Below are 22,233 nucleotides of genomic sequence, written 5' to 3' on the forward strand. Positions count from 1 at the left end.
CTGGAAGTTGACATTGAATTCTAACCTACAGTGCACCTTCCCATCGAGCCCCAGCAATATGGACTGCGACGCGCATTCTCGTGGCGAGGAAAGAGCCCGCGCGACAGGCAGGTTCGTTGGTATGGGGTGCACATAACGTCATTCCCAACGTCATGCATCTTCAGTCCAAACGCTGTTTCGGCAGACCAATAAGAAACGCGCGCTGTCAACGCTCCCGCAACTTTTTTTCTTTCTTTGCCACGCATCACTGCCATTGGCTGCCTATTTCCTTGTCCTTTCACATTACCAGTGCATGAACCGCAGCGACAGTCAACCAGATTTAGAAAAATCCAGGTAATGGGGGTACTTATTTTCCACGTGAACCAGCTCTTCCATCTCCGCATGGTACTTATTTCCACGTGAACCAGCTCTTCTATCCCCGCATGGTCAAGATTCTCCTGTTGCAGCACCTCCTGTGGCAGCACCTCCTGTTGCAGCAACACGCCGCAACCCGCAGACATCCGTGATCGCGCCGCATATGCAACCACATGTCAAGTAAATGGACACAGGCGTGAATACCGGCACATGATACAGCCTATACGCTGATGGTCCGGAAGACACTAAACACCTCGCCCGTCGCCACCAGCGCGCCGGGTATCTGCGGGTGCCAGTGCAGCTCCTTGGCCTGGTTCTGGTAGTGCACGAACAGCAGCTGCGGCGGCACGTCCTGCACGCCGGCCGTGTCCTTGCTCTCCTCGTCGTCGAGCTCGACGGCCAGGTCCCACAGCGTGACCGTGTTGTCGCCGGCCGCCACCGCCACGATGCTGTCGTCGGTCGGGTGCCACTCGATGCTCGTGATCTGCTCCTTGTGGTACCCAAAGCTGGCAATGGGCGTCGGCTTGCCCGCGGCCGCCGTGCCGCTGGGCTTCCACTGCCGCAGGTCCCACACGGCCCACTCGCCGTCGTCGGCGCCCGACGCCAGCAGGTGCGTCGTCTGCCGCGACCACGACATGACGTTGACGTCCGTCTTGCTGACCTGCATCGACAGCGCCGGCGCCCGGCTCTTGCTCCGCACGTCCCACACCCGGATCGTGCCGTCGCTCGACGCCGACGCGAACACGGACGCCTCGGACGGGCTCCACTGCATCTCCTCGACGCTGCTCGTGTGGCCCAGAAACGGCCGCGTGTCCGTGACGAAGCCCCCGCCGTCGCTGCGCGTCGTCAGGTAGATGACGCCGTCGTTGTCGCCCGTCAGCAGCTTGCCAGCGGGGTGCAGCGACGACCAGTCAACGGCGTAGCCCTCGGCCTTGTGGGCGCGGATCGTCGACACGGGCTTGTTCTGCTGCGGCCTAACGACCGAGCCGGGGTTGTCGAATGACGCGAGGTGCGGTGTGATGTCGTGGATGAGCACGTTCGAGGACTCGGTCATGGTCGCCGTGAGGGTGACGGGCGGGCGGGACGCGTCTTGCGGCCGGGCCTGGAAGGCGCGTATCCGGTTTGTGGTCGAGCCGATGGGGATGGACCGGGACTCGAGGATGGGGTCGGCGTCTTCGTCTTCGTCGTCTTCGTCGTCGCTCGACTCGTCGCCCTCGCCGTCCATCTTGCTCAGGCCGCTGAACTTCATGACCAGCAGCGCGTTGTCGCCGGCCTTGGAGCCCTCCGCCTGCGTGCCCGAGACGGTGTACATGGTGGCGGGATAGACGCTGCGGTTGTCCCCGAGGCCGTCGCGCACAATGTCGAACGAGAGACAGGGCCACGGGGTGCTCAGGTTGTGCAGCATGCGGTACGTGGTCGGGTCGGGCGCGAGCGTCTGGCCCGGATCGAGCTTTGTGCGGCCGACGATGAAGGTGGCGGGGCCGTTGTCGACGTCCATTGCGGCAGCTTCCTCGGCTTCCCTCTCGGCATCTGGCCTGCCGTCGACGCCGGCCTCGATGATCTCGTCCTCGCTCTCGAACTCGTCCTCGAACTCGTCTTCGAACTCGCCCATGTCGGGCTTGTCGTCGATGTCCATGGCGTCGGGCCGCCCGCCGCTCTTGAGGGGGACACCAGCGGCCCCCTCTTCTGCCGTCCGTTTCGACATTTTGGGCTGGTTCCGTTAATTTTGTTGGGGATTGACTGGGCCTCTAGTGGGTGCTCGCTCCAGTGGGTGCTCGCTTCTAAGGAATTGGCGGAGGAATTGGCGGGGGAATTGGCGGGGGAATTCGAGGCTCGAATTTCGTTGCGTGCGCGCCCAAAAATTTGCCAACTTTTTAGTGGGGTCGCTTGCCGGTCTCTACCCCGCGCTCGACGCGCTGAGAGACTCTTGGCGGGGCACTGAGGGCCCAGTGTGGCTGACATCCGGCAGGTTTGTGGCTGAGTCGTTCCCGTCTGCCGTCTGCCGTCTGCCGTCTGCCCCTCCATCGAGTCATCCCAGCTTGGGCGCGTCAAACACCGCTGAGGACGTGTATTTCTTTCGACTCAGCCATAAAAATAAGGTTTGTAGCTAGAGATAGCAAGTTGGCCCGCCAAAGACGCGCTTTAGCAGAATTAAGCTTCCGTAGCTTAACGGGTTGGAGGTGCGCAGGCCCTGCTGCATCCTCGCGACTAAGAAAACGGACGCTGTCCCCCTGCGCGTTAGGGTTCTAACAACGACCACGTTTTCGCAAGGTTGTGGTTGTGGTTTGAGCCACGCCTGAGCTTTTTCTTGTTCCATCAAATAATAATGTCCGGCTACCTAGAGGCAGCTGAGGCCGCCTTTTCTACGAGTGTATTACATCGAGAATCATGCAACTGAGAAAACGAACCCGTGATGGCAACTCGCAACAGTATTGGCGGCGGTCTAGCCTATCACATCGCGCCAATGGCTATACAAGACGACAGCTACGACACCTTCCCTACTATCTGCAGTGCCCTAACCAATAGTATATCTCAGGTTTGTCATCAGAGATAGCCGGCCGGGCCTGGGCGGTCCAAACACGATCTTTCCGCGCTCCTGCAACAGGGTTGCGGGGGGAAGTGAAGAGCTTGCCGCAGCGCAGCTAAATACCTGGCTTTCCTTCGTATTGTCGAGAACAGTTTACTCTTCCTTCAGGATCAAGCTCTTGCAGCGTAAGGCTACGAGTCTTACAGTTTGGCAAGCCGCTGTCATACAAGTCACCGCTTCGCGCATTCTCTCCCCCTCGATCTCAACATAGCCTCCAATGACGGTTTCTGGGAAGAGTTTGGACTCAATACGGCCAAGAAAGCGCCGGGCGAGCGCAAATACGGGATCCGAATCCCAAGGGCAGAACCAACCCCGGCCGAGGCCGAGGCCGGCGATGATACCCAGAACGGTGTCGATGAGGGCGGCGACAACGAGGGTTTGTCTTATTATCCCCTTCCTTTGCGGTGGTTGCTGATTGTGAACAGGTGCCGACATCGACGCCGACGGCATCGACGTCAAGATCCCCGACACGGTCCCCGAGGAGCACTGGCCCGACTACGACGACTTCAAGGACGACGTCAAGATGGTGATCAGCCTGCTGCGGCAGAAAACCGCCGACGCAAAGGCGGCAGAGGCCACTGTCAAGGGGCTGCAAGCGCGCGTAGACGAGCTCCAGGCCAGCCTAGACAAGGGCGGCGGCGGCACCAGCGCCGCCGAGGTGGCCGACCTGACGCGCGAGCGCGACCGGTACAAAAAGCTGTACGAGGACGAAGCTGAAAAGGTCTGTAAGCGAGCCGACGAGCTGCGCGAGATCTTGCCCGCCCGGGATCGTTCGTGAAGCGCCGTGCGAGCCTTGTCAATTACGAGGATGCGCTTCTGCGGGGGCCGTCTCTCAATCTGCAGCATCAATACAAGTCCTCATGAACTCAGATCCGCAACTTACCTCTCTGTCTTGTGCGTGCGTATTAGGTCAAGGGCCTCCAGGCGAGCGTGGATCAGTGGATCGCGGCGGCAAACGAGAACGAGAGGCAGCTGAGGGAGCTGCAGAGTAAGCCTCCCAAGATCGAGTACATCCAGGTGCCGGGCCCCGAGCGAGTCGAGTATCGCGAGGTCCCCGGCCCCGAGCGTGTCGTGTACCAGCAGAACCCCCACCTGTATCAGGCTCTCTACGAGATTTTGCAGTACCGGTCGATCACCTGGAACTACCATCCGCTGAACGAGCAGGTAGAAGAGGCGATCAGGGATGGGAGGTATCTAGCACACAACATAGTTCAGGCCGAGTTTGATAAAATCCTGGGCAGGTAACTTTCATGTCCGCTTTTCCACATTCTCCATCTACCACGATTATAATCGAGCTTTTAGAACACTGTCAATCATATTGTCTCGTGTCGAGATTTTCCCTGTGATTCCATAGCTCTGCCAATTCCAGAGCGATACAATTTATGCGATAAATACTAGCCCGGGGGGTCGGGTGATGCAGGTTGCAACGCCTCCCTGGCAAAACACGGAATGCTGCCTCCGCGGCCAAATAAGCAACGCCGGGGCCGCCACCATGCACCGACGCAATTTAGCCGCCACGCACTCCAACGTGGCATGGACCTCGCCCGGCCAAGCGAGGCTTGATTCCGAACGAGAACACACAATATTTAGAAGAAGCAATATTGCAATGAGTTGCCCCAGCGCCACGGCCCCCTCGCAGCTGCGCCTCTGACCCGAGTACCCGGTTCTCGCACCCCTTGGCGTTGGCGGTGCGCCTGACGGCATGGCCGCCATCATGTTTCGGCACCGGAGCGTGCTCGTCGTGGTCTGCATCGTCAGCCTAGCCACACTCTGGTCATGCCGGCTCCCCAAGATGTGCCTCTACAACCAATGCAACGCCGACATCACCGTAGCACCCCTATCACGGGGCAGCCTCGACCTCTCGCTCCCGGACGCGCCCTTCATCGGCTGGCCGCTAGCACGCGTGTGCGCCGAGACGACGTGGACGGCCGGCACCGTCTTCGTGTGCGACGACAACTCAGGCGGCGTCGGCAACATGCGCAGCTACATCCTAACGTGCGTGCGCTACGCCGTCGAGGCCGGCGTGCAGGGGCTCGTGCTGCCGCGCCTACGCACCCGTTCCTCGTCAGATCTCGCCAGCATCATGCAGGACCACGCCGGCTTCGACTACCTGTTCGACGAGCAGCACTTCCGGTCGCACCTCGCCGCCGCCTGCCCGCAGCTGGCGGTCTACGGCTCGACATCGGCGATCCCCGGCGCCGCAGACCAGTTCCGCGCCGAGGCGCTGACGCCGCACAACCTCGGCCGGCGCGGCGGCTGCGACCAGCGCGAGCCGAATAAGCACACGGCGGTGTTCGGCGCCGCCTTCCGCGCCCACGTGCGCGCCACCGCTGCCGAGTTCGGCCTGCCGCCGCCGTCCGCCGCGCGCCCCCGCGCCTACCGCTTCACCTGGGGCGTGCAGTTCGACTGGCCCGTGGCACGCGACGGGCCCGAGTTCGCCGCGACCTTTGGCGGCCTGCTGCGCTTCCGCGCCGACATCCTCGAGCTTGCTCGCCGGACCACGGGCCACATGCGCCAGTTCGCCGCGCAGCAGCAGCAGCAGCAGCAGCAGCAGAAGCTTGTCCTGCCGCGCAAACCCGCTGCTGCTGTTCAGCCTCTGCCGGTGGCGGCGACAAGGGCGTTCGCCGGCATGCACCTGCGCACCGAGAGCGACGCGCTGGGCGCCTGGCCGCGCTTCGAGAACCAGAGCGCGGCATACATACGCCAAGCGGCGGCGCGCGGGTTCGGCGCCGCGTACCTGGCGACGGGCAACGAGACCGAGGCGCAGCGGCTCACGGCGGCGGCGGCGGCAGCTGGCGTCGCCGTCACCACCAAGCACATGCTTCTAAGTCAGCACGCTGCCGACGCGCAGGCGTTGGCTGCGCTTACCTGGGACCAGCAGGCGCTTGTGGATTTCGTGGTGCTGCTGGAGTGCGATTACTTTCTTGGGGTGAGTCCGAGCTCGTTCAGTATCAATGTGGCGCTGAAGCGGCATTTGAAGGGCGAGGGCCTGCTCACGCGCCCGTGGAGGGTTGGTGGCGAGGGGGATGGAAGGAGTTGGCTTGTGGGTAGCTATGAGCATTATTGGAAGGACTGGCTGTTTATTTACGACTCGATGTGGCCGTGATTAGGCGGCTGGTGGAGGTCTGGTTGGGGCGGTAGGGTTATGAACGTGTGGTTACGGCATTTCGGGTTTGTAGTTTCTTTGTATTAGTCGCTTTACGCGTCACTGCCTATCATCTTCATCTGTTCGTTGTCTTGGCATCATCACTTGAGACACGTTCAACAGGGCAGTGGACAGCAGTCCCGTAGTGTAACTCACCTCGATTGGAGGCGCAAAGAGATATATATTGCTGTTCTTTATTCTAGCCACGTAATTACAGTACGGGATTTGGGAAAGCGAGATTTTGCGAGAGCAAGTCGGGACTATTTATTGACTGTCTCGGATCGCCTAGAGGGGGGGAGGGAGGGGGGCTTAAAAGGAGGACACCGGAACTCCACGTCAATAAACCAATCCAATGAAATCCATCATTGGATGATGTGACAATATGAAAATAAACACCCCCTTTTCGCCCGCCCTAAAAGAAATATGAAACGATTGTCGGTGCTACCAAGCAGCTACTCGCTGTTTGCACACCCAACGCTAACTCCACGCCATCCGGAGCCCTGTTCTGATCTGAAAATCGCTTGCATGCGGGGATGCAGCCGTTCACAGCGCCCACATGCCCGCCGCCATCATGGCCGTCAGCCCCGTCAGCCCGTACAGCAGGCCCCTGGACGAGCGGTCGAGCAGCATCAGCGATTCGGCGCCGGCCGTTAGCCCTGACATGTTGGTCAGGTTGTTGAAGCTCGAGTTGAAGCCGCCGATGGGGCCGGGCGGCGTGACGGTGCCGGCACCGTCTGTGCCGGTCCCCGTTCCTGTGCCTGTGCCTGTTCCAGTACCTGTGCCAGTGCTAGTGTCAGTACCTTCAAAACCTTCACCTGTTCCTGTGCCAGTTCCTGTGCCCGTGCCCGTACCAGTGCCCGCCCTGTCAAAGTCATTGCCTGTGCCTGTGCCTGTGCCCGTGCCGGGTATGACAACGGGAGGGGCAGGGGAGGCAGCAACGGACGGGACAGGAGCAGCCACGGACGGGACGGGAACAGAAACAACAGGCGGCGGGGCCGCCACGACGGGCGGTGGCTGCTGCGTACCAGTACCTGTGCCAGAATTGCCAAAGCCGGCCTCGAACTGTGCGCCGGCGCCAAAGTTGATCGTCTTGCCGTCGACGGTGCCCTCCACGTTGCCTGCGCCCTGCACCTCGACGCGCCCGCCGCCGGCCGACGCCTCCACCTGGCCCCCGGCCTTGACGTCGAACAGGTTGTTGGTGTCGCCGCTGCCGGAGCCCGGCGCGGGCAGCGCTGCCGGTGTGGCCTTGGTCCCGGGCTGCGCCGTCGTGAAGCTCGTCGTCCACGCCGTCACGATGACGGTGCTGGGGATGGCAGCCGCCACGGCGGCGAGGCCGAGCAGCGCGGCTGCCGTTGTTGTTGTGGAGTATCTCATGATTGCTGTGTGCGGAAAAGAATGACTATGCGATAAGCAGGCGAGAGTGCTGCTTTTGTATATTGGGGGTGTGATCGGGTGCAATCTTGGAGACCCGCTGGTTGGCTCGATCGTATCTTGCCCGGCCTGCGGATAGTCCGGTCACACGTGGGATCGATTTTCTGTTGTACCTGCCCAGACTGGAGACAAAAAGAAGAAAGAGGCCAAGTCCGAATCAATGCGAAGCGGTTCCTGTGTGATGTCTTATAAGGCGTTTTTGCCCAGACTCAGAGGGACGGGTTTGGGGGCTGCGGGTGCCCAGGCCGTCTTTATAAGGGATGGGATGGAAACTTTTTGTTCCCATTCCACGCGCTGTGTCTCTTGCTCGGGTGCGGTCTCTGACTGTGTCGCTCGCATTTGCAGTGCCCGGGGCGCGTTTCGGCAGCGATTCGGAGTCATGGTGTCGAGCCATAGGGCTGGGCCGCGCTTATTCAGAGACATGGGATGGAAGCGGCCCTGGCCCGGCAACACAATTGTTTAGAAAAACATCTGCGGCCAATCGGGTGCCTATTTGTGCCAGCTTTGACGCAGTTCGACAGGGCGGGCCGGTGTTCCAGCCCTGGCCGGGCCGTGGCCGGGGCGCGGCCGGGGGTGGCGGTCTTGGCACGACAATCGCCCTCCTTTTGCGGGGCCGTCGGAAACGGCCGACACACAGCTCTCCGGGCCGGACCGTTTCACACTTCAGCTGAATGCCTGGGCGTGGCCGGATCGCTGGCCACTGCAACAGACGATCCTCGCTCTTAACCCCAGCTCTCCAGCTTCTCCACGTATTCCCAGTCACTGCATGTCGTAGCTTCTTTTTTCTTTTCCACTGGTTTTTCCCTGGATTATCCCCGGCCGCCCACGGCACTGACCACAAAGCTGGCCTCATGCCGAGGCCCGATTAGCTCTTATGGTCTTGGACCTCGGATGAAGGGGCAGCCCGCGTTTGCTAGTTGCAATTTGGCGTTCCATTTTCTGATTATTTGGCCATTCAACCCAAACGCCAAGGATGCCAGGCTGCGCTGACTGAAGACCCTATTGAAGCTGATTCGACATTCCGGGTGCGGAATACGGATACTCCCGCCATGTTCGGGTTTTGGAGCTGGAAGTGAGCCCTACCTCCGATCCTTGCTCCATCCATTGCCGCCACACATCCTTTCCCATTTGACTTCTTTTCTCCGAGAGATGTATTGCTGGTTTTTGACGGGCTTAGTCATTGCCGTTTGCATTAGTTCTTTGAATATTTATGCATAACAAGATCTATCTAATCTACCCTAGAACAAGTCTTGTTGGTATCCTGTGAGACTTGTCGGTACACGTTCACTTAAGCAGCAGCCGATAATCATGATTCCGGGGGATAAGTCTGATATGCACTCACTTGGTAGCTGCTGAAGCCGGTGCAGCCTAGCCCATTCGACCAGAGCCTCGCGCAAAGGGGGGAGCTGTGCGTGGCGCGTTTTTCAAGGATGACATTAGAGACTGTAGTTTTCAGCTTGACAGGATATAGAACGGACTGGAGGAGAAAAAGGGACGTCCTCAAGTGGTACCGCCATCCATGACAGCGAGAATTTCGTGCCGGGGGGCCTGACGATGTGGCGAGCTTGGCGCCGTCCGCATCACCAGTTTCGCATAGATGCCTCGCCGCGTCCTGGATGCCCTGTTTGCGGCCGGGTTCTACGATTTAGATGTGCACAACGACCGCGGCGCCACGATGCTGCTGCTGCACGCAGAACTGTGCGAGAGGAGATGAGATGCGTGGCTTCGGAGGAGACGACGGATACGACGTGGGCTGATGAGTAGCGCCTCCCGAAGTTGTGGTCGGCCTGCTCCGAGCCTCCGACACTATCAACTCTCTGCCCGTCGTATGCAGGTACCAGTTGGTCAAGCGGGTGGAGAGTACGCGTGCTGTGTCATTGACCAGCGCGTGGTGGACAGTTGCTGATGCGGGCGGTGGGGATGTGGGCCCAAGCCACATTCAAATGTACGGAAGCTGTCTCTGCAAATATTGTCGATTTCCCAGAAATGCTGAGGTGAATCGAGGAAAGTAGGTATTCGCGCAGTTATGAATGATGCGGAACCGTAAGAGGAGAAATGGCAAAACACCTTCCATTGAACCGGTTCCGAAATGGAAGTTCAAGGTGCTCGCACCAATCCCACCTAGATAGTTTAGGAAGTGTCAGAACTCTGCTAGAACTTGCCTACTTCTCTCCGCGTTGAGGGGGACTTTGATAAGGCAACAGGAGAAGACCGGGAAAAGCTCCCAATGTTGACGTTGGTTGGGGGAGTTATTGATAAAAACGCCGTCGAAAGACCTGAGGCAATGTTCTAGAGAAGAGAATAAACGAAGGGTTAATCAGCGCGCTGTAGTTCTCGATGGCGTAAAGAACCCAATATTTAAGACGGTTTTGCGGACAAAGGTGGTTTTGAGAGTCGCGACACAAGTTGGACTCCCTCCGGATGCCACCCGCCGCCATCCCAGTCTGGTATCGTCTTTCCGATTGCGTTGGAGGCAGGGAAGCCGACCATGTTCATGGCAGAGTCCACGATGAGAATGCTGTTGTACCAGCGTTTATCCCCTCTGGAGTTCATGGCTTGAATCTCCCCCTCGTGATGGCAGACTGGTTATGCCTAAATCGATGGTTCATAGCACAGAAAGTGGTGGAGGGTATGGCTAGAAGGCATCCTACGCTAGGGCAGTGGAAGAAGTATTAATTGGTTGAAGCAAAGAGAGTCGACAGGGGTGGGGCTTTGGCCACGAGTGACAAATCAAAGAGGCACGATACCTAGAGGAAGGACCGGCTGAAGAACCATTGACTAACGTCCATTACAGCCAATTCCGACCCATGGCATCATGTTAATTAAATAGCTATAAACTAGAAAATATCAGGGCCAATGCGAAGAAATAAAGGCTGCTCTCTATGTCATCAGAAGTTGAGGATTTCTCTTTGATTGCCTCTCATGAGATTGACTTTTGGAGGTTGAACTGTCGCACAAGCCCTACAGCTCACATTATTGTTGTCACCCCCCACGCTGGCCCAGCCCAGCCATCAAAACGGGAAGGTAATTTAGCATTTGGCGCGCCGGCACAACTGGTGGGTTCTCAACGGTTTTAGTGAAGGACGCGAGTGGAAGGAACGAAGAGATGGGTTCTGCAGCGACCTGCACCTTGACGTTGTAGGTTGTGACGCAATTACCTGCTCAGTCAAAGCGGGAGGGAGACCAACCAGTGTGCTAGCATTAGAGGCCAGGAAGCGTCTAGCCGGGCAAGTGCCACCCGTGAACAGTCTGGTGACCGTAATCGAGAATAGAGGGAAGGCGCAACCCAACAGTTGAGGTCATCGGGGTCCATGTCGCCACTTGAATTCCAAATAGAGCATTCGCGAACGTCACATCACCCCACCTGACCACCAGCCGGTCCTGAATGCCTCGGAAAAACCCGCCCGATGCTTGTTAGCTTTCCAAGAGGGGTGGTTGGGTCTCCTAGCCCTATGTGTCGGCCGCCAGCATGGAAGTCGTTTTCCATAGGTAGAAACTAGGGTGAGACGGTGTTGGTCGAGTATTGCTTGTTGGTGGCCAGGGAATTACCGTGGAGGGTGCCTGAGAGGGCTGCGCCATCATTAGTGGCAATCAAGTTGCCCTGGTGTGGAGCCTGGGAGATGTGAATGCTCGATGTCTGGAAAGGAAGCGGGCTGATCATGTTGGCAGATTCCATTGCTGCTCGCTTGCAAAGAGAGGCACCCACGTGCTACGCAGCGTGACATCCTTATGATGAAAATTCAAAGGCCCACCTGCCATGCGATTGCCTGCCAAATTATACATTCGCCCTCAAACTCTGTTCCGCCCCGGACATCACTGTATTCTGCATGGTTTCTGCAATGGTTCTGCGACGGAGTCCGCCGAGCTCTGGGCTGTCCATGGGCGGACTCGACCACTGAAATGTCCTTATAGTTAAAAGGCAGAGCTAGTCCGAACTTTTGGTAGAAGCTGGCACATTCTAGTGGCGTCTAATGGAAGCTAGCTGGTCTGGATGGCCCACGGCGGCAGCGGTCGAAACAAAAAGGTGAAACTGTCAGAACCCAATGGCTGGATGATCGGCTAGTAGCAACACCAGCAACACCCCATTTCCCTAATAGACCCGAGCGTCAACCAACTCACCGCACCTTGGCCAGTTATCGAGCCTATTTATTTGTGTACTCCGCGGAGTACGTCCCGGACCTCATTCCGGTTCCTGTCCACTCTGCGGCAAGGCATGCCCAACAAGGCGGCCGCTGCAGGGAAAGTTTTCTGGCGAACCTTGATAGCCATGCAGTCAGACCCGGGAGACCGAATCTGCAACTGCCAGGGTGAGTTGGACACTGGGGGAATAAGGACCATGCCTGCCGCCAATTACAGGCTAGGGAGGTCATGCAAAGCCGGCTGGTTCTTGTCGGTGGGAATCCGGGGAGCCAAAATCGCAGTCCAACGATGGATACCTAGTGCCAGTGAATTAGGGCTGCACCGTCATTTCTTCTACCTTGCCCCCACCAACAGGACAAAGTCGCCACGTGCCGCAGGTTGGGCGACTACTAGGCAAGCGGGGGAATTTGCATCCGCCGCGGGCGAAGAAACAGGGCAAGAATAAGAGAAGGGGAGAAGAGAAGTTGTTTGCCGGCACGGCATCGGGTGGCCATCCAGTTCCGTGGCGTTCAATGTCCAAGTCCAGGTCCAGGCCAGCCCCGGGTGAGCCAAGTCCGTGGGGCCATTTGCCTTGGCGGGCGTCTCTCGACCGAGCCTTCAACGGCGCCGACTTTAAACAAGCGCGCTCATCCGCCCACACTAAGTAGCATCGCAGGCATGCCGATATTGCAGAGATAAAAGCGGAGCCAAGCGACCGAATTACCGAGGCAGCCCAGTTATCGCCGTCCTAACCTTATTATCACCGCCGCATCAACCCGCATCGATCCGCTTCCAAAGTGGGATTGTCGGTCCCTAGCTATGCGTCCGCTTCTCTGAGTCTAGCAGGTACGTAAGTGCATCCTGCTTGTAGTAGAGCATCTAGTCTTCTTTTGATAAAAATAAAAAAAGACGAGATGACTTGGCGTGGGTTCATTACACTAATGTTTCGGCATCAAGGGGCGGCCGCCTTGGCCTAGACGTTGGCACAGTTCTAGCCACTACAGCGTGTTCGGTGCATACCTGGCCAATAAGAACAGATTTCCCCGAAATTGCATTGCATCACTTCCTCTCTCTTTCCCATTTCTCCCATCAAGGTTCTCGCTCCTTTAGAAAACTAAGTTTAGGATCCCGGCACAAGGTTGCCTCGAGCGCCGCAGAGGACGAAGTCACGAAGCAGGCTAGAAACATCGGCTACACATGCGGTGGCACATGGATACCACCCCCTTCCCCCTGTTCTGCTGTCTAAGGGTGCAAAATCCTCCCGTGGCTCTTGATGTTCTTCCCCTCTATAGGGCTGATAGGGCGGACGGTGGAGACCTAAGTGGTGGGGTTGTGGTGGAGACAATTCCCCGGACTAAACCGGCCGACTGGATATATACGGTGTACTGCACCTAATTACAGAGCACACTAGAGACGACTTTGGGGGCCGTTTGCCAGCTCGAAGAACTTTAGCATCCCCATCTCAGATTCCCCATACTATCCTTTGCTTTCACCCCTTTTACGTTGTGTTGCTTGGTTGGTACGATCTCCTTTCACGGGCAGCCATTTACTAGCAGGACTCATTTTGTGCTGTGACTCTTCCATGCCATTGAGATATTAGGTAGGTGATTTTATCTATTTCTATTTTTGTTGCCTAGACACAATTGCTCTCTCTATACCCTGCACGTTAGTGATATTTCAGATTCATCCCTATTCACTTTATCTGCCCCCTAGTTGGCCTCCGCGTGGCCTCTGAATAAGGCTCAAGCTAAGGGGCAGGCAACAAGAAAGCACATGCACATGCGGTCATGGCGACGTGGGCGAACTGCGTTGCCGTGCCGGGCGGATAATGACCCGGCAATATGAGGCCCGGCCCACAATAGCCACCCTTAGCATCTTGAACATGAGATAGGATCGCTGGACGAGCTCGCCGTAGCACTCCGGTCGATTGTTTGCCCAATTCGGACTAGGCATCGGGCACGGTAGCAGAAGTTGTCCCAGCAGACAGCTAGTTGATGAAGCCAGAGTGGGATTCGTATTCCGGCCTAGTTCGTCTTGGGCAAGCGCCCACCTCAACCCTCTCAGCAGCAGGCAGCTCCTCCCTTCGATCAAGCCACGCGTGCTTAATCAGAGATGACGCCAATCCCTCGAAGAGTGTGCGCTAATCTCTCCACCAGGAATTGACCATTGACGGGAGTGCAACGCCAGCGCTAGTGGGGGGACGGATTAGCTAAGAACCCGCCAAGGCCCTCCCAAGCCCAGCTTCCCGCGATCAACGAGGCAGGAATACTGGAGCTCGAGAGACCAAAACGTGAGTTAAAATAAACTGAACCTTGGACACCGGTCAAATCAGGATGGTGGATCGGTGCCGAGCGCCGGCTTCAGACAGGTTTAAGCGGGTGCGAGGAGGATTTCTACTGTGCCCTGGAGCGCTGGAGCCATGTGGCGGTCAGGGCGGAGAGAGGGAGGTGGGGTGGGTCTGGCTCGCCTGGCCAACAAATCCGGGACAAACTCCGCGGACTTCTGGGAGCCGAACCCTGCTGACAAACGACGCCGCTTCTTGATTTAACAATAACGCGATATCCGGCCCGTTCTGCGCGCATCTCGAGGGCAGATGCATTGATGACTGATAAACGCTAGGGCATCGAACTGCTTTTCTTTCGAGATTTCTACGTGTACGGTCTGCGGAATTCGAATTCGAATTCGAATTCAGGTGCAATAGTTGCCATTTCGCCCACTGCAGTTGCACACGCGCCGCCAAGCCCGTTTGGACCGTCGACGGCACTACCGATCGCCCCCATGGCCCGAAGCCAAGATGCCGCCATGGACTCTGCCGTGCAGCCGAGGGAACCCCGAGCCGGACGTCACCCAGGCCTCGGACGGAGGAAGGTGGGTCGCACTCGCATTGCAAGTCGCAACTGCACTGGGCTCAACTTGCAGCTGCACTGGGCTCAACTCGCACTGGTGCCTGAAGGCGCACAAGTACAAGCACACGCACCACGCCTAAAACTGAAATTCTGTCCGAACTCTGTCCGAACTCCGTCCCCGTGTCCGTCCCATCATCCCGTCCACGCTCATCACCCACCCCATACTGGGCCGATACTAACTGGGATTGCATCGGCGCGGATAGGCCTGCGATCTGTGTCACCTGAAGAAAATCAAGTGCGATGCCGAGCGGCCTACATGCTCGCATTGCTCCATTTACAAGCGCGAATGCATGTGGACGCCCGGCCTGCAGCGCAAGCCAAGGAGTACTGTCAGTCCCGCCATCCGCAACAACGAGGAGCTGGAATACCGCCTAGCTCTGCTCGAAACAAAACTCGCAGACGCCTCCCGACAACCCCAGCCCCAACCCCCCAACAACATCAACAGCAATAACAACATCAACAGCAATAACAACAACAACAATGACCCAATAACAGCTTCAACACAGGCGTGGGCCGCACAGGCCGACATGTGTGGCGACAACTCTTTCTTCCCCCGCATGCCTGAGACGACCGACATCGACCTGCACTCGATGGACCTGCCGCAGACGGACATCGAGCTAGGCGCCACCCTCGACCTACCGCCGCTGGTCGACGTGCTGCCGCTAGTCGACGACTACTTTGCAAACTTCAACCACATCGTCCCCCTGTTCCTCCGTGCCAAATTCATGGATATGCTCCACGAGCACTACTCACAGCCGCTGCTGCGCAACGAGACGTCCTGGGCCGTCATCAACGTCGTGCTGGCCCTGTCCATCCGTCACCGCGACCCTAACTTGCCGAGCCTCACCGTCGACAGAACTGACGAGATTCACTTTTTCAACCGCTGTCTCGGCAATGCCCAGTCGGCCATGAACACGCTCGTCATGTGGGACCAGGACCTCAAGGGCATCCAGGTTGTCCTGGGGCTCGTCATCCTGTTCCTCGGCACCGCCCACCCCCACCCGTCCTCGGTCCTGATCGCCACCGCAGTCAAGCTCGTGCACAAGCTGCGCCTTCACACAAAGGTCGGCAAGGAGTACATGAGCCCCGACGACCTGCTCGAGAGCAACCGCGTCTTCTGGGTCACCTACGTCCTCGACAAGGACGTCACCATGCGCGCCCGCGAGCCCTACCTACTGCAGGACTACGATTTTGACTGCGACCTGCCGAGCCTAGCCGCCGACCGCGTCGGCGCCATACCGACCCTAGGCCAGATCGACTCTGACGGCGGCGTCGGCAGCAGCAACAGCAGCGTCAACAGCAACAGCGGCAACATCGCGCCGTCCGGCGCCACGACGTGGTTCAACCTGTTCCGGGGCCGGATCCAGCTGGCGCAGATCCAGGGCCAGGTCTACGACTGGGTGTACTCGGTGCGGGCGGAGCGCATGACGGCCGACGAGCGCCAGGCGTACCGCGACCGGCTCTCGGGCGCGCTACTGGCCTGGAAGCACGCCATCCCCGACGACCTGCAGCCCGAGCGCCTGTTCCCCGCCGCGCGCGGCGACCACGCCACCCTCCGCCACCTCACCACCATGCACTTCGCCTACTACCACTGCATGTTCATGACGCACCAGGTCGACTCGCACGACCGCAACTGGGTCAAGAAGCTCACCGACTACAGCAGGATGTACGCCGCCGACGCCCCCGACGGCTTCAACCAGGGGATTCTCGGCAGCGACAACGACGGGCCCGGCGGCGGCGGCGAGAAGCTCGTCTCGCCATTGCCCGCGAGCTGGGCGCTCGTAGTGGACTCGGCGCGGCGCTGCATGGAGCTGTTCCGCCTGCTGGACCAGGCCGACACAGCCGTTATGTGGTACGTATAAGATGCGTGCGCGCTGATCCTGTCGCCCGAAGCACCTACCGCGGCGGCAGCGGCGGCAGCAATCGCGCCCCCGGAAAATGGAATCCCACACGGAGCAACATGTTGACTTTTTTTTTTCTCTTTTTGTCGCGGCCTTCAGGGGCGTCATCTGCACATATCTGTCCACGCTGGTCGTGCTGCTCGCCCACAAGGTCACGGTGCTCGAGCGCGGGCCCGACGCCTTCGTCGCCTCCGACGACCTGTTCATCGAAGAGGGCATCGCCTTCATCAAGCGCATGCTCACCCAGACCGACGACTTCCGCCTTAAGCGCCTCGACCAGGCCTGCACCAGCCTGCAGTCCTGGGGCATGGTTGCCGCGCAGGCCGTCACGAGCGCCCTCGCGGCGAGGCCGGGGAAGTGAGGCCGAGGCATTCGTTGCGGAGAGCAGCGACAGTTTTCTGCGTAGGGAGGGATTCCTGGTGGAACTGGGAGGTTGAATTTTCAATGGGACAATGGCTTGTATTTGTTTGCGGCGCCTGCGGGGGATGATTATTTAACGGTATCATTATATCTATACATCTATAAAGGCAGTTATCATCATTAAGGAACACGGAATGGTCTTGACTTTGGCTTTGTCTCTTGATCACTAAGTTACGTACGTATATAGGTAGGTTCTGTATCTAGGTAGATCCGACCAGCATATCAAAATCGAGTGTTTTTTGCTGTTCAGTGTGCTTTGGTTGTCTGGCTAATGTCCATGTGCGTGTGTAAAGTTTCACCCGTTGGCGTCGATCAAGCGTTGCCTTTGCGATTCAGCTGCTTTCAATCTCATCATTCAGCCCTCTTTTGTCCGTTAGACTGACAGACAGCCACAATCAGACCAGCCCAGCCCAGCCCAGCCGCTGGGATTGTGAATCTGCCCCTGGTCAATAAAAGACAGCACCTTACGATTTTGGTCACAGCGGACTAGGGCCCGTGGTTTCGCCAGCCCAGTCCACAAAGCCCCGGGTGTGTTTTCTACTGTATTCTCTTGCTGTGCGCGTGAGCCAATCTGTTGGGTTAGGACAGTTGGGTCATGTTTTTTGGTTGTTTCGTTGCATGGGTTTCGAGGTGCGCCGGCGCTGAAGTCACTCCCTCCTAGGCCCTACCATGTTTCCCTCCAAACCAAGAAACGTGGTGTATTCTGCACGACCTTATTCGCATTCCCTCGCCTGAGTGCTTAATCATAACTGCTGACTTATAACCTCGAGAAAGAGCATCTCCTCCCTGGTGAGGTCCATGTCGTCCGGTACCTGGACCAAGTCTCTCGAAATGATCACTCTCCGCCCGTTGGGCTTCTTTTCTGTCACCGATGACTCCAAGTCCCCCGGCCTTGACGCAGCACTAGCACCGGCACCGGCACCAGCACCATCCAGATCCCGCCGGCTATCCCCCTCATTGCTGCTGCCACCGCTGCCGTCGCTCTCACCCTTCTCGCGTCCCCTCCGCCAGAACCCCCCCGTCTCCTCCGGTGACCACCAGTACACGGGGAACCTGCGCTGGATGTTGTTCACGACGAGCGCGACAGCGAGCATCAGCGCGCAGCCAAGCATGACGGGGGCGAGCAGGAACCAGCCGAGATGAAAAAAGTCGTCGCTGAGCACGGCCAAGAGCGCGGTGGCGCCGGCCGGCGGGTGCACGGTGCCCGTGAGGCCCATGGCGGCGGTGGCGACGGCGCAGGCCAGCGCGGCGCCCAGCCAGCGCACCGCCTCGAAGTGGGCGCTCAGTGCGAAGAGCTTAGCGATGCCGACGCCGATCACCGATGACACCAGCTGGCCCAGCACGGCGTTGCGCGGCTGCGCCAGCGGTGACTCGATGGCGTAGAAGTCGAGCACGGCGGCCGCGCCCTGCTGCCTGTCAGCCATTGTGCCACCATCAGAAAGTGAGACAGAGAGACACGTACAAGACTGCCTATGATGGTCGGCACCTGCCGGCTCTGGAAGGCGGGAATGTGCTGTGCCACGACGCCGATGGTAGCCAGGCTAGAAAAGACTCCAATGGCCGCCCAGAAGACCATGGCAACATTTCCGAGCTTCCTATGCACGGGCCCGGCAGGGTCACGGTGGCCGAGGAAGTGCCCCAGCGCGGACGGCAGGTGCGGCAGCACCGACGCCGGCACCATGGGGCCGAGCACGTGGTCAACATCCACATTCCATTGCGACAGCCGCGTTGGCCGTGGGAGCGGCATTGTTGCTTCAGTCTTTGCGATTTTACCTTGCGCCACGCCCGAAAGACCAGGCCTGGAAAACAGGCAGGAAGGCGAAGATCAAGACGGAGACGGGGTGTTCCTCGAGATTCGTTCTCTGTGCCAGACTGGTGCAATGGCTTCGGATCTGCGCTGGCTCCATAACGGTTTCCACAGTAAAAGGTAAAAAGGCACTGGGCGGGTCGGGGGCGGAGCCACAAGTTGACGGGCACAAGGGAAGAGCACCCCAGTGTCAAAGTGGATCAGCAATAGAGTTCAAAGACGTGCGTCGGCAGGGAAAGGGGGAACGCGCGCGCAGGCGGGCGCGCGACAGGACGTGCCGCATTTTGAATGAGTGAGCAAGCAAGCCATCAGTAAAATCTCGTCATCCGCCCGGCGGACAAGAACAAATAAAAGACCGAGCTCTGGTATCCAAAGGTGCGGGTCGCACGAGCTTGGGTCGGCTGGCACCTTCCAGTCTGACTTGATCTGACGAGAGACGGTGAGTGGGCTCGCAGCACCGCGGCGGCGCCTTCCCAACGAGCAGAGTTGCGACTACCGATTGAAATCAAGAACGAAAAAGACGGCAGGGCCCCCAGTAATTAAATACGTCAGTATTTGCTAACGAAAACTCCCAATCCAGCCTAGCGCCCCATCCGATCTAGGGTTTGGTGCAACCGCCGGCGTCGAATTTGCCCGGCTGGGCGACAATCGGTTTTCGTCTCGTCTTTCTCCGCGGAGGGCTTTTGTTGACGAGGGAGGAGTCGTGAGCCGGCCCGAGCAGATGAAATGTCTCGGCCCGCTTTGCTGCTGCCATCACCAATTTCTTTGCTTTCTCTCTCGACATTTATGTGTTTATGGAATTGCAAAAATTACATTAATTGCTCTAGGCTTCCTTTCCCCCCTTTCCTATGGCTATAGGGAGGGGAATCACACTTTCCCCTAGTACTCTTCCATTCTCTCCCCCGGCCCTAGAGTCAAGGCGCCGCAGTCCGCGACGACGGTATCCATGGGCCAAAACCACCACGAGCCATAGGACGGATGCAGGTCGTCGGCAAAACAGTTGATGTTTGTGAGAGGAAAGAGGCGAGAATATTTAAAAACGTGCACTCCCTCGTCCGTCATAGCTTCGCAGGAGGAGATATTCCGCTGGTGCAGGTGATGCAGGCGAAAGTTCGCAAGGGTTGGGATCGAGCAGGCATACAGAGAGATTTCTGCCACCCAGCTTGACTGCGACTTGGGCCTGTCAGGGAACTCGCGCAGTCCCCATACACGTTTGACCGTGTACATGTCAACGTCGGGCATGATGGTAAAATATGCATCGCCGGGCACCACGTTGGATGTCGACCAAAACAGGCCCTTCTGCATTACCTGCAGCAGATCATGGCACTTGAAAACGGCCACGACGATCCAGTCCAGTGGCGGGTTGTGCCTTGCGGTGTTGGGAATAAGCCGCACGTCGAATGTGTAATCTCGGGTGTATTCCCTCGGTAGCGGATCGTTCGCAATTCTCGGGTTGCCCATGCTGACTACCAATGGGTCCTGCGGCGGCAGCAACATTATGAGCGAAGGAAGTTGTTTGATGACGGTTCAATGGTGCGGCCGTTTGGAGGTTTGGAAGCAAGAGAGGTTTGGAGGCGAAAGAGGTTCGGAGGCGGAGGCTTGGAGGCGGAGGCTTGGAGGCGAGAATTTATAAGGATTTACATGCGTGTCTATAAGCTTCGTGACTTAGCACTCCTAAACTTTGACTTCCCAGGATCCGAGGTCCGATGAACCCAAAGACCTCAAAACACGTTATATCTCCATGAGAAGCTCCTCCGCATCTCCTTAGACACGTTTTGGCTAGCATTTTGACAACCAGCCTGGTCCAGCCACACTTCCCTTACCCACCACTCGGCGGGAAACCGCCCGACCTGGTCCCGAAGGTTTCTGTTCCGGTACCAGAGTCCAAGAAGGAGTCCAAGCTAGATTCCACGATATGGTAGCTTTATCCCTCGTTTCGTCCAGATCGCCCGCCCTCGATAAGGGGTACACGGCCCGACACCACGGCTTGCTATTCTGGGCATGCTGGGCTCTAATTACGCCTGGTATCCTAATCCCGATCACTCGTATCCGGTTCCTTGCTGTGGATGCAGTGTTCACATTTGTCTTCCACGCAGGATTTGAGCTGTGTGTAGAAAACATTCGGCGTAACCCCCTGCCCTGCCGACCGTCGGATCTCCTACCGATAAGAAAGTAAGTAACCCTCCTCCCCCCTCCCCTTTACCCCTTACCCCTTACGGCTTAGACTAACGTTAATAGGTATTAAATAGGTCAAGTCGTATACCGTCGTACGTAAAGTCACGTCGGTAAGGGGATCGAACCCTACAACGGGAAGGGAGGTCGGCGTCGGAGCGCCGTTAAGCCGGGTGGAGAAGGGGGAGTGTTGGTTCGAGGTCGAGATCGGTAAGGCGGGGTAGGTGTTATTGGCGGTGGTTGTGGTCGTGGTCGTGGTGATTGGCGTGGTCGTAGGTGTGCTCGTAGTAGCGAACCGGTTCTTGGGGGCTCTGTCCCAATAGGTGCTTGCCCGAGCGGCGGTGCCCGGGTGGACGGGACCCCTGGGGACAGGGCCTAGGGGGCGGTGCCGTAAGGGACGGCGACGGGGCCCTCGGGGCAGATGGCCACCAGAGTTGGCAGGGTCGGTGGGGCCGGGTGTCACGGCATGGCCTGGACAGGCTCCTGTTTGGAGTGTGGTCTGTGCCTGACGTATCACGTGGCCCACAACTACCCATTTCCCCGCGCCCTGCGCGGTCCCCGTCATAGCTTCCTTCTTCATCTTTAGATTCTACGAATTCAGCGATGATTACTGCAGCCCTGTCTCTTTACGTTGACTGAGCCGTGATAATCTAAAGATCGTTTCTACGGCCTTCCTTACCGAAGCCTGGATCCTATTCTCCTTCTTCTTCAATCGACCGAAAGAACCCGCGTTTTCTTTGTGGCTCGCACGACCACGGTCGCGCGTAGCGGAATCCGCCGCTTTTTTCCACCTCCACCTTCGACCTAACGCCCTGAGTGCCAAGGTTACTGGTAATGACCGAAATCTTCCCTGCTACACCTTTGGGGAGCTTCTAGCTACGTGTGTTCAAGGCAGCGGCAAGAGAGTAGAATCCAAGGCCAGGCAGCGGACCGGCGGACCCTCTATTCGACATCCTTTTCCTTCCTAGCAATCGGACCTTTCTTCAAAGCCAGCCGATTACCCTGATCCTCACGATGGCCGTGACCCCGGCTGATCAGATCGCTCAATTGCAACACATCGTCAACGGTCACAACGCGACCCTCGAGAACCTCACGACCAGACTGACGACTCTGGAGACCAACATCACGATGCTTACAGAGATTCTATCGGGCCGGAACAGTCGCCCGAAGCCTGGCATTCCTGATACCGAAAAGTTCTCTGGCTCCGATACCAACTGGGACACTTGGTTCCCGTCAATCAAAGCAAAGCTTCGTATCGATGGAGCAGCAATTGGCAACAATGAGGCTCAATTCTTTTACGTCTACGGTCGTCTTGACACCAAGGTCCAGGCTCTCGTAATGCCTCAGCTTACCGAAGCTGAAGACAACGATGATTACGATCCCCAGACCTT

The 22,233-nt window shown here is 58.0% G+C and overlaps 6 protein-coding genes across 6 annotated transcripts; 2 read left to right on the forward strand and 4 right to left on the reverse strand.

Annotated features, from left to right (window-relative positions):
* Nucleotides 1–574: 574 nt before the first annotated feature.
* On the reverse strand, nt 575–2,059 carry B0T26DRAFT_681555 (WD40-repeat-containing domain protein; the record flags this gene model as incomplete). Its single annotated transcript, XM_060440649.1, has 1 exon — nt 575–2,059. The coding sequence occupies one exon, from the start codon at nt 2,057–2,059 to the stop codon at nt 575–577; it is 1,485 nt and encodes a 494-aa protein (XP_060290795.1).
* A 2,414-nt stretch (nt 2,060–4,473) lies between these two features.
* B0T26DRAFT_794425 (uncharacterized protein) lies at nt 4,474–6,365 on the forward strand. The gene is made up of 2 exons (XM_060446891.1): nt 4,474–5,501; nt 5,535–6,365. The coding sequence occupies exons 1-2, from the start codon at nt 4,644–4,646 to the stop codon at nt 6,045–6,047; spliced, it is 1,371 nt and encodes a 456-aa protein (XP_060290796.1). The 5' UTR covers nt 4,474–4,643; the 3' UTR covers nt 6,048–6,365.
* Nucleotides 6,366–6,629: 264 nt separating this feature from the next.
* On the reverse strand, nt 6,630–7,460 carry B0T26DRAFT_757433 (uncharacterized protein; the record flags this gene model as incomplete). The annotated part of the gene is made up of 2 exons (XM_060446246.1): nt 6,630–6,862; nt 6,938–7,460. 2 exons carry the CDS (start codon nt 7,458–7,460, stop codon nt 6,630–6,632), a joined length of 756 nt encoding a protein of 251 aa, XP_060290797.1.
* A 6,642-nt stretch (nt 7,461–14,102) lies between these two features.
* Nucleotides 14,103–17,092, forward strand: B0T26DRAFT_733325 (uncharacterized protein). The gene is given in 4 exon segments (XM_060443142.1): nt 14,103–14,504; nt 14,746–14,973; nt 14,992–16,394; nt 16,543–17,092. The coding sequence occupies 4 exon segments, from the start codon at nt 14,415–14,417 to the stop codon at nt 16,802–16,804; spliced, it is 1,983 nt and encodes a 660-aa protein (XP_060290798.1). The 5' UTR covers nt 14,103–14,414; the 3' UTR covers nt 16,805–17,092.
* A 185-nt stretch (nt 17,093–17,277) lies between these two features.
* On the reverse strand, nt 17,278–18,794 carry B0T26DRAFT_518171 (HPP family-domain-containing protein). The gene is made up of 2 exons (XM_060435463.1): nt 18,326–18,794; nt 17,278–18,269 (listed from the first exon to the last, which is right to left on the reverse strand). The coding sequence occupies exons 1-2, from the start codon at nt 18,608–18,610 to the stop codon at nt 17,607–17,609; spliced, it is 948 nt and encodes a 315-aa protein (XP_060290799.1). The 5' UTR covers nt 18,611–18,794; the 3' UTR covers nt 17,278–17,606.
* A 579-nt stretch (nt 18,795–19,373) lies between these two features.
* Nucleotides 19,374–20,273, reverse strand: B0T26DRAFT_733327 (uncharacterized protein). Its single transcript, XM_060443143.1, has one exon. It carries the CDS (start codon nt 20,165–20,167, stop codon nt 19,550–19,552), a length of 618 nt encoding a protein of 205 aa, XP_060290800.1. The 5' UTR covers nt 20,168–20,273; the 3' UTR covers nt 19,374–19,549.
* Between the last annotated feature and the right edge of the window lie 1,960 nt (nt 20,274–22,233).

This window comes from Lasiosphaeria miniovina (assembly GCF_030549165.1).
Source record: "Lasiosphaeria miniovina strain SMH2392-1A chromosome Unknown B0T26scaffold_8, whole genome shotgun sequence".
In the NCBI taxonomy this organism is placed as follows: domain Eukaryota; kingdom Fungi; phylum Ascomycota; class Sordariomycetes; order Sordariales; family Lasiosphaeriaceae; genus Lasiosphaeria; species Lasiosphaeria miniovina.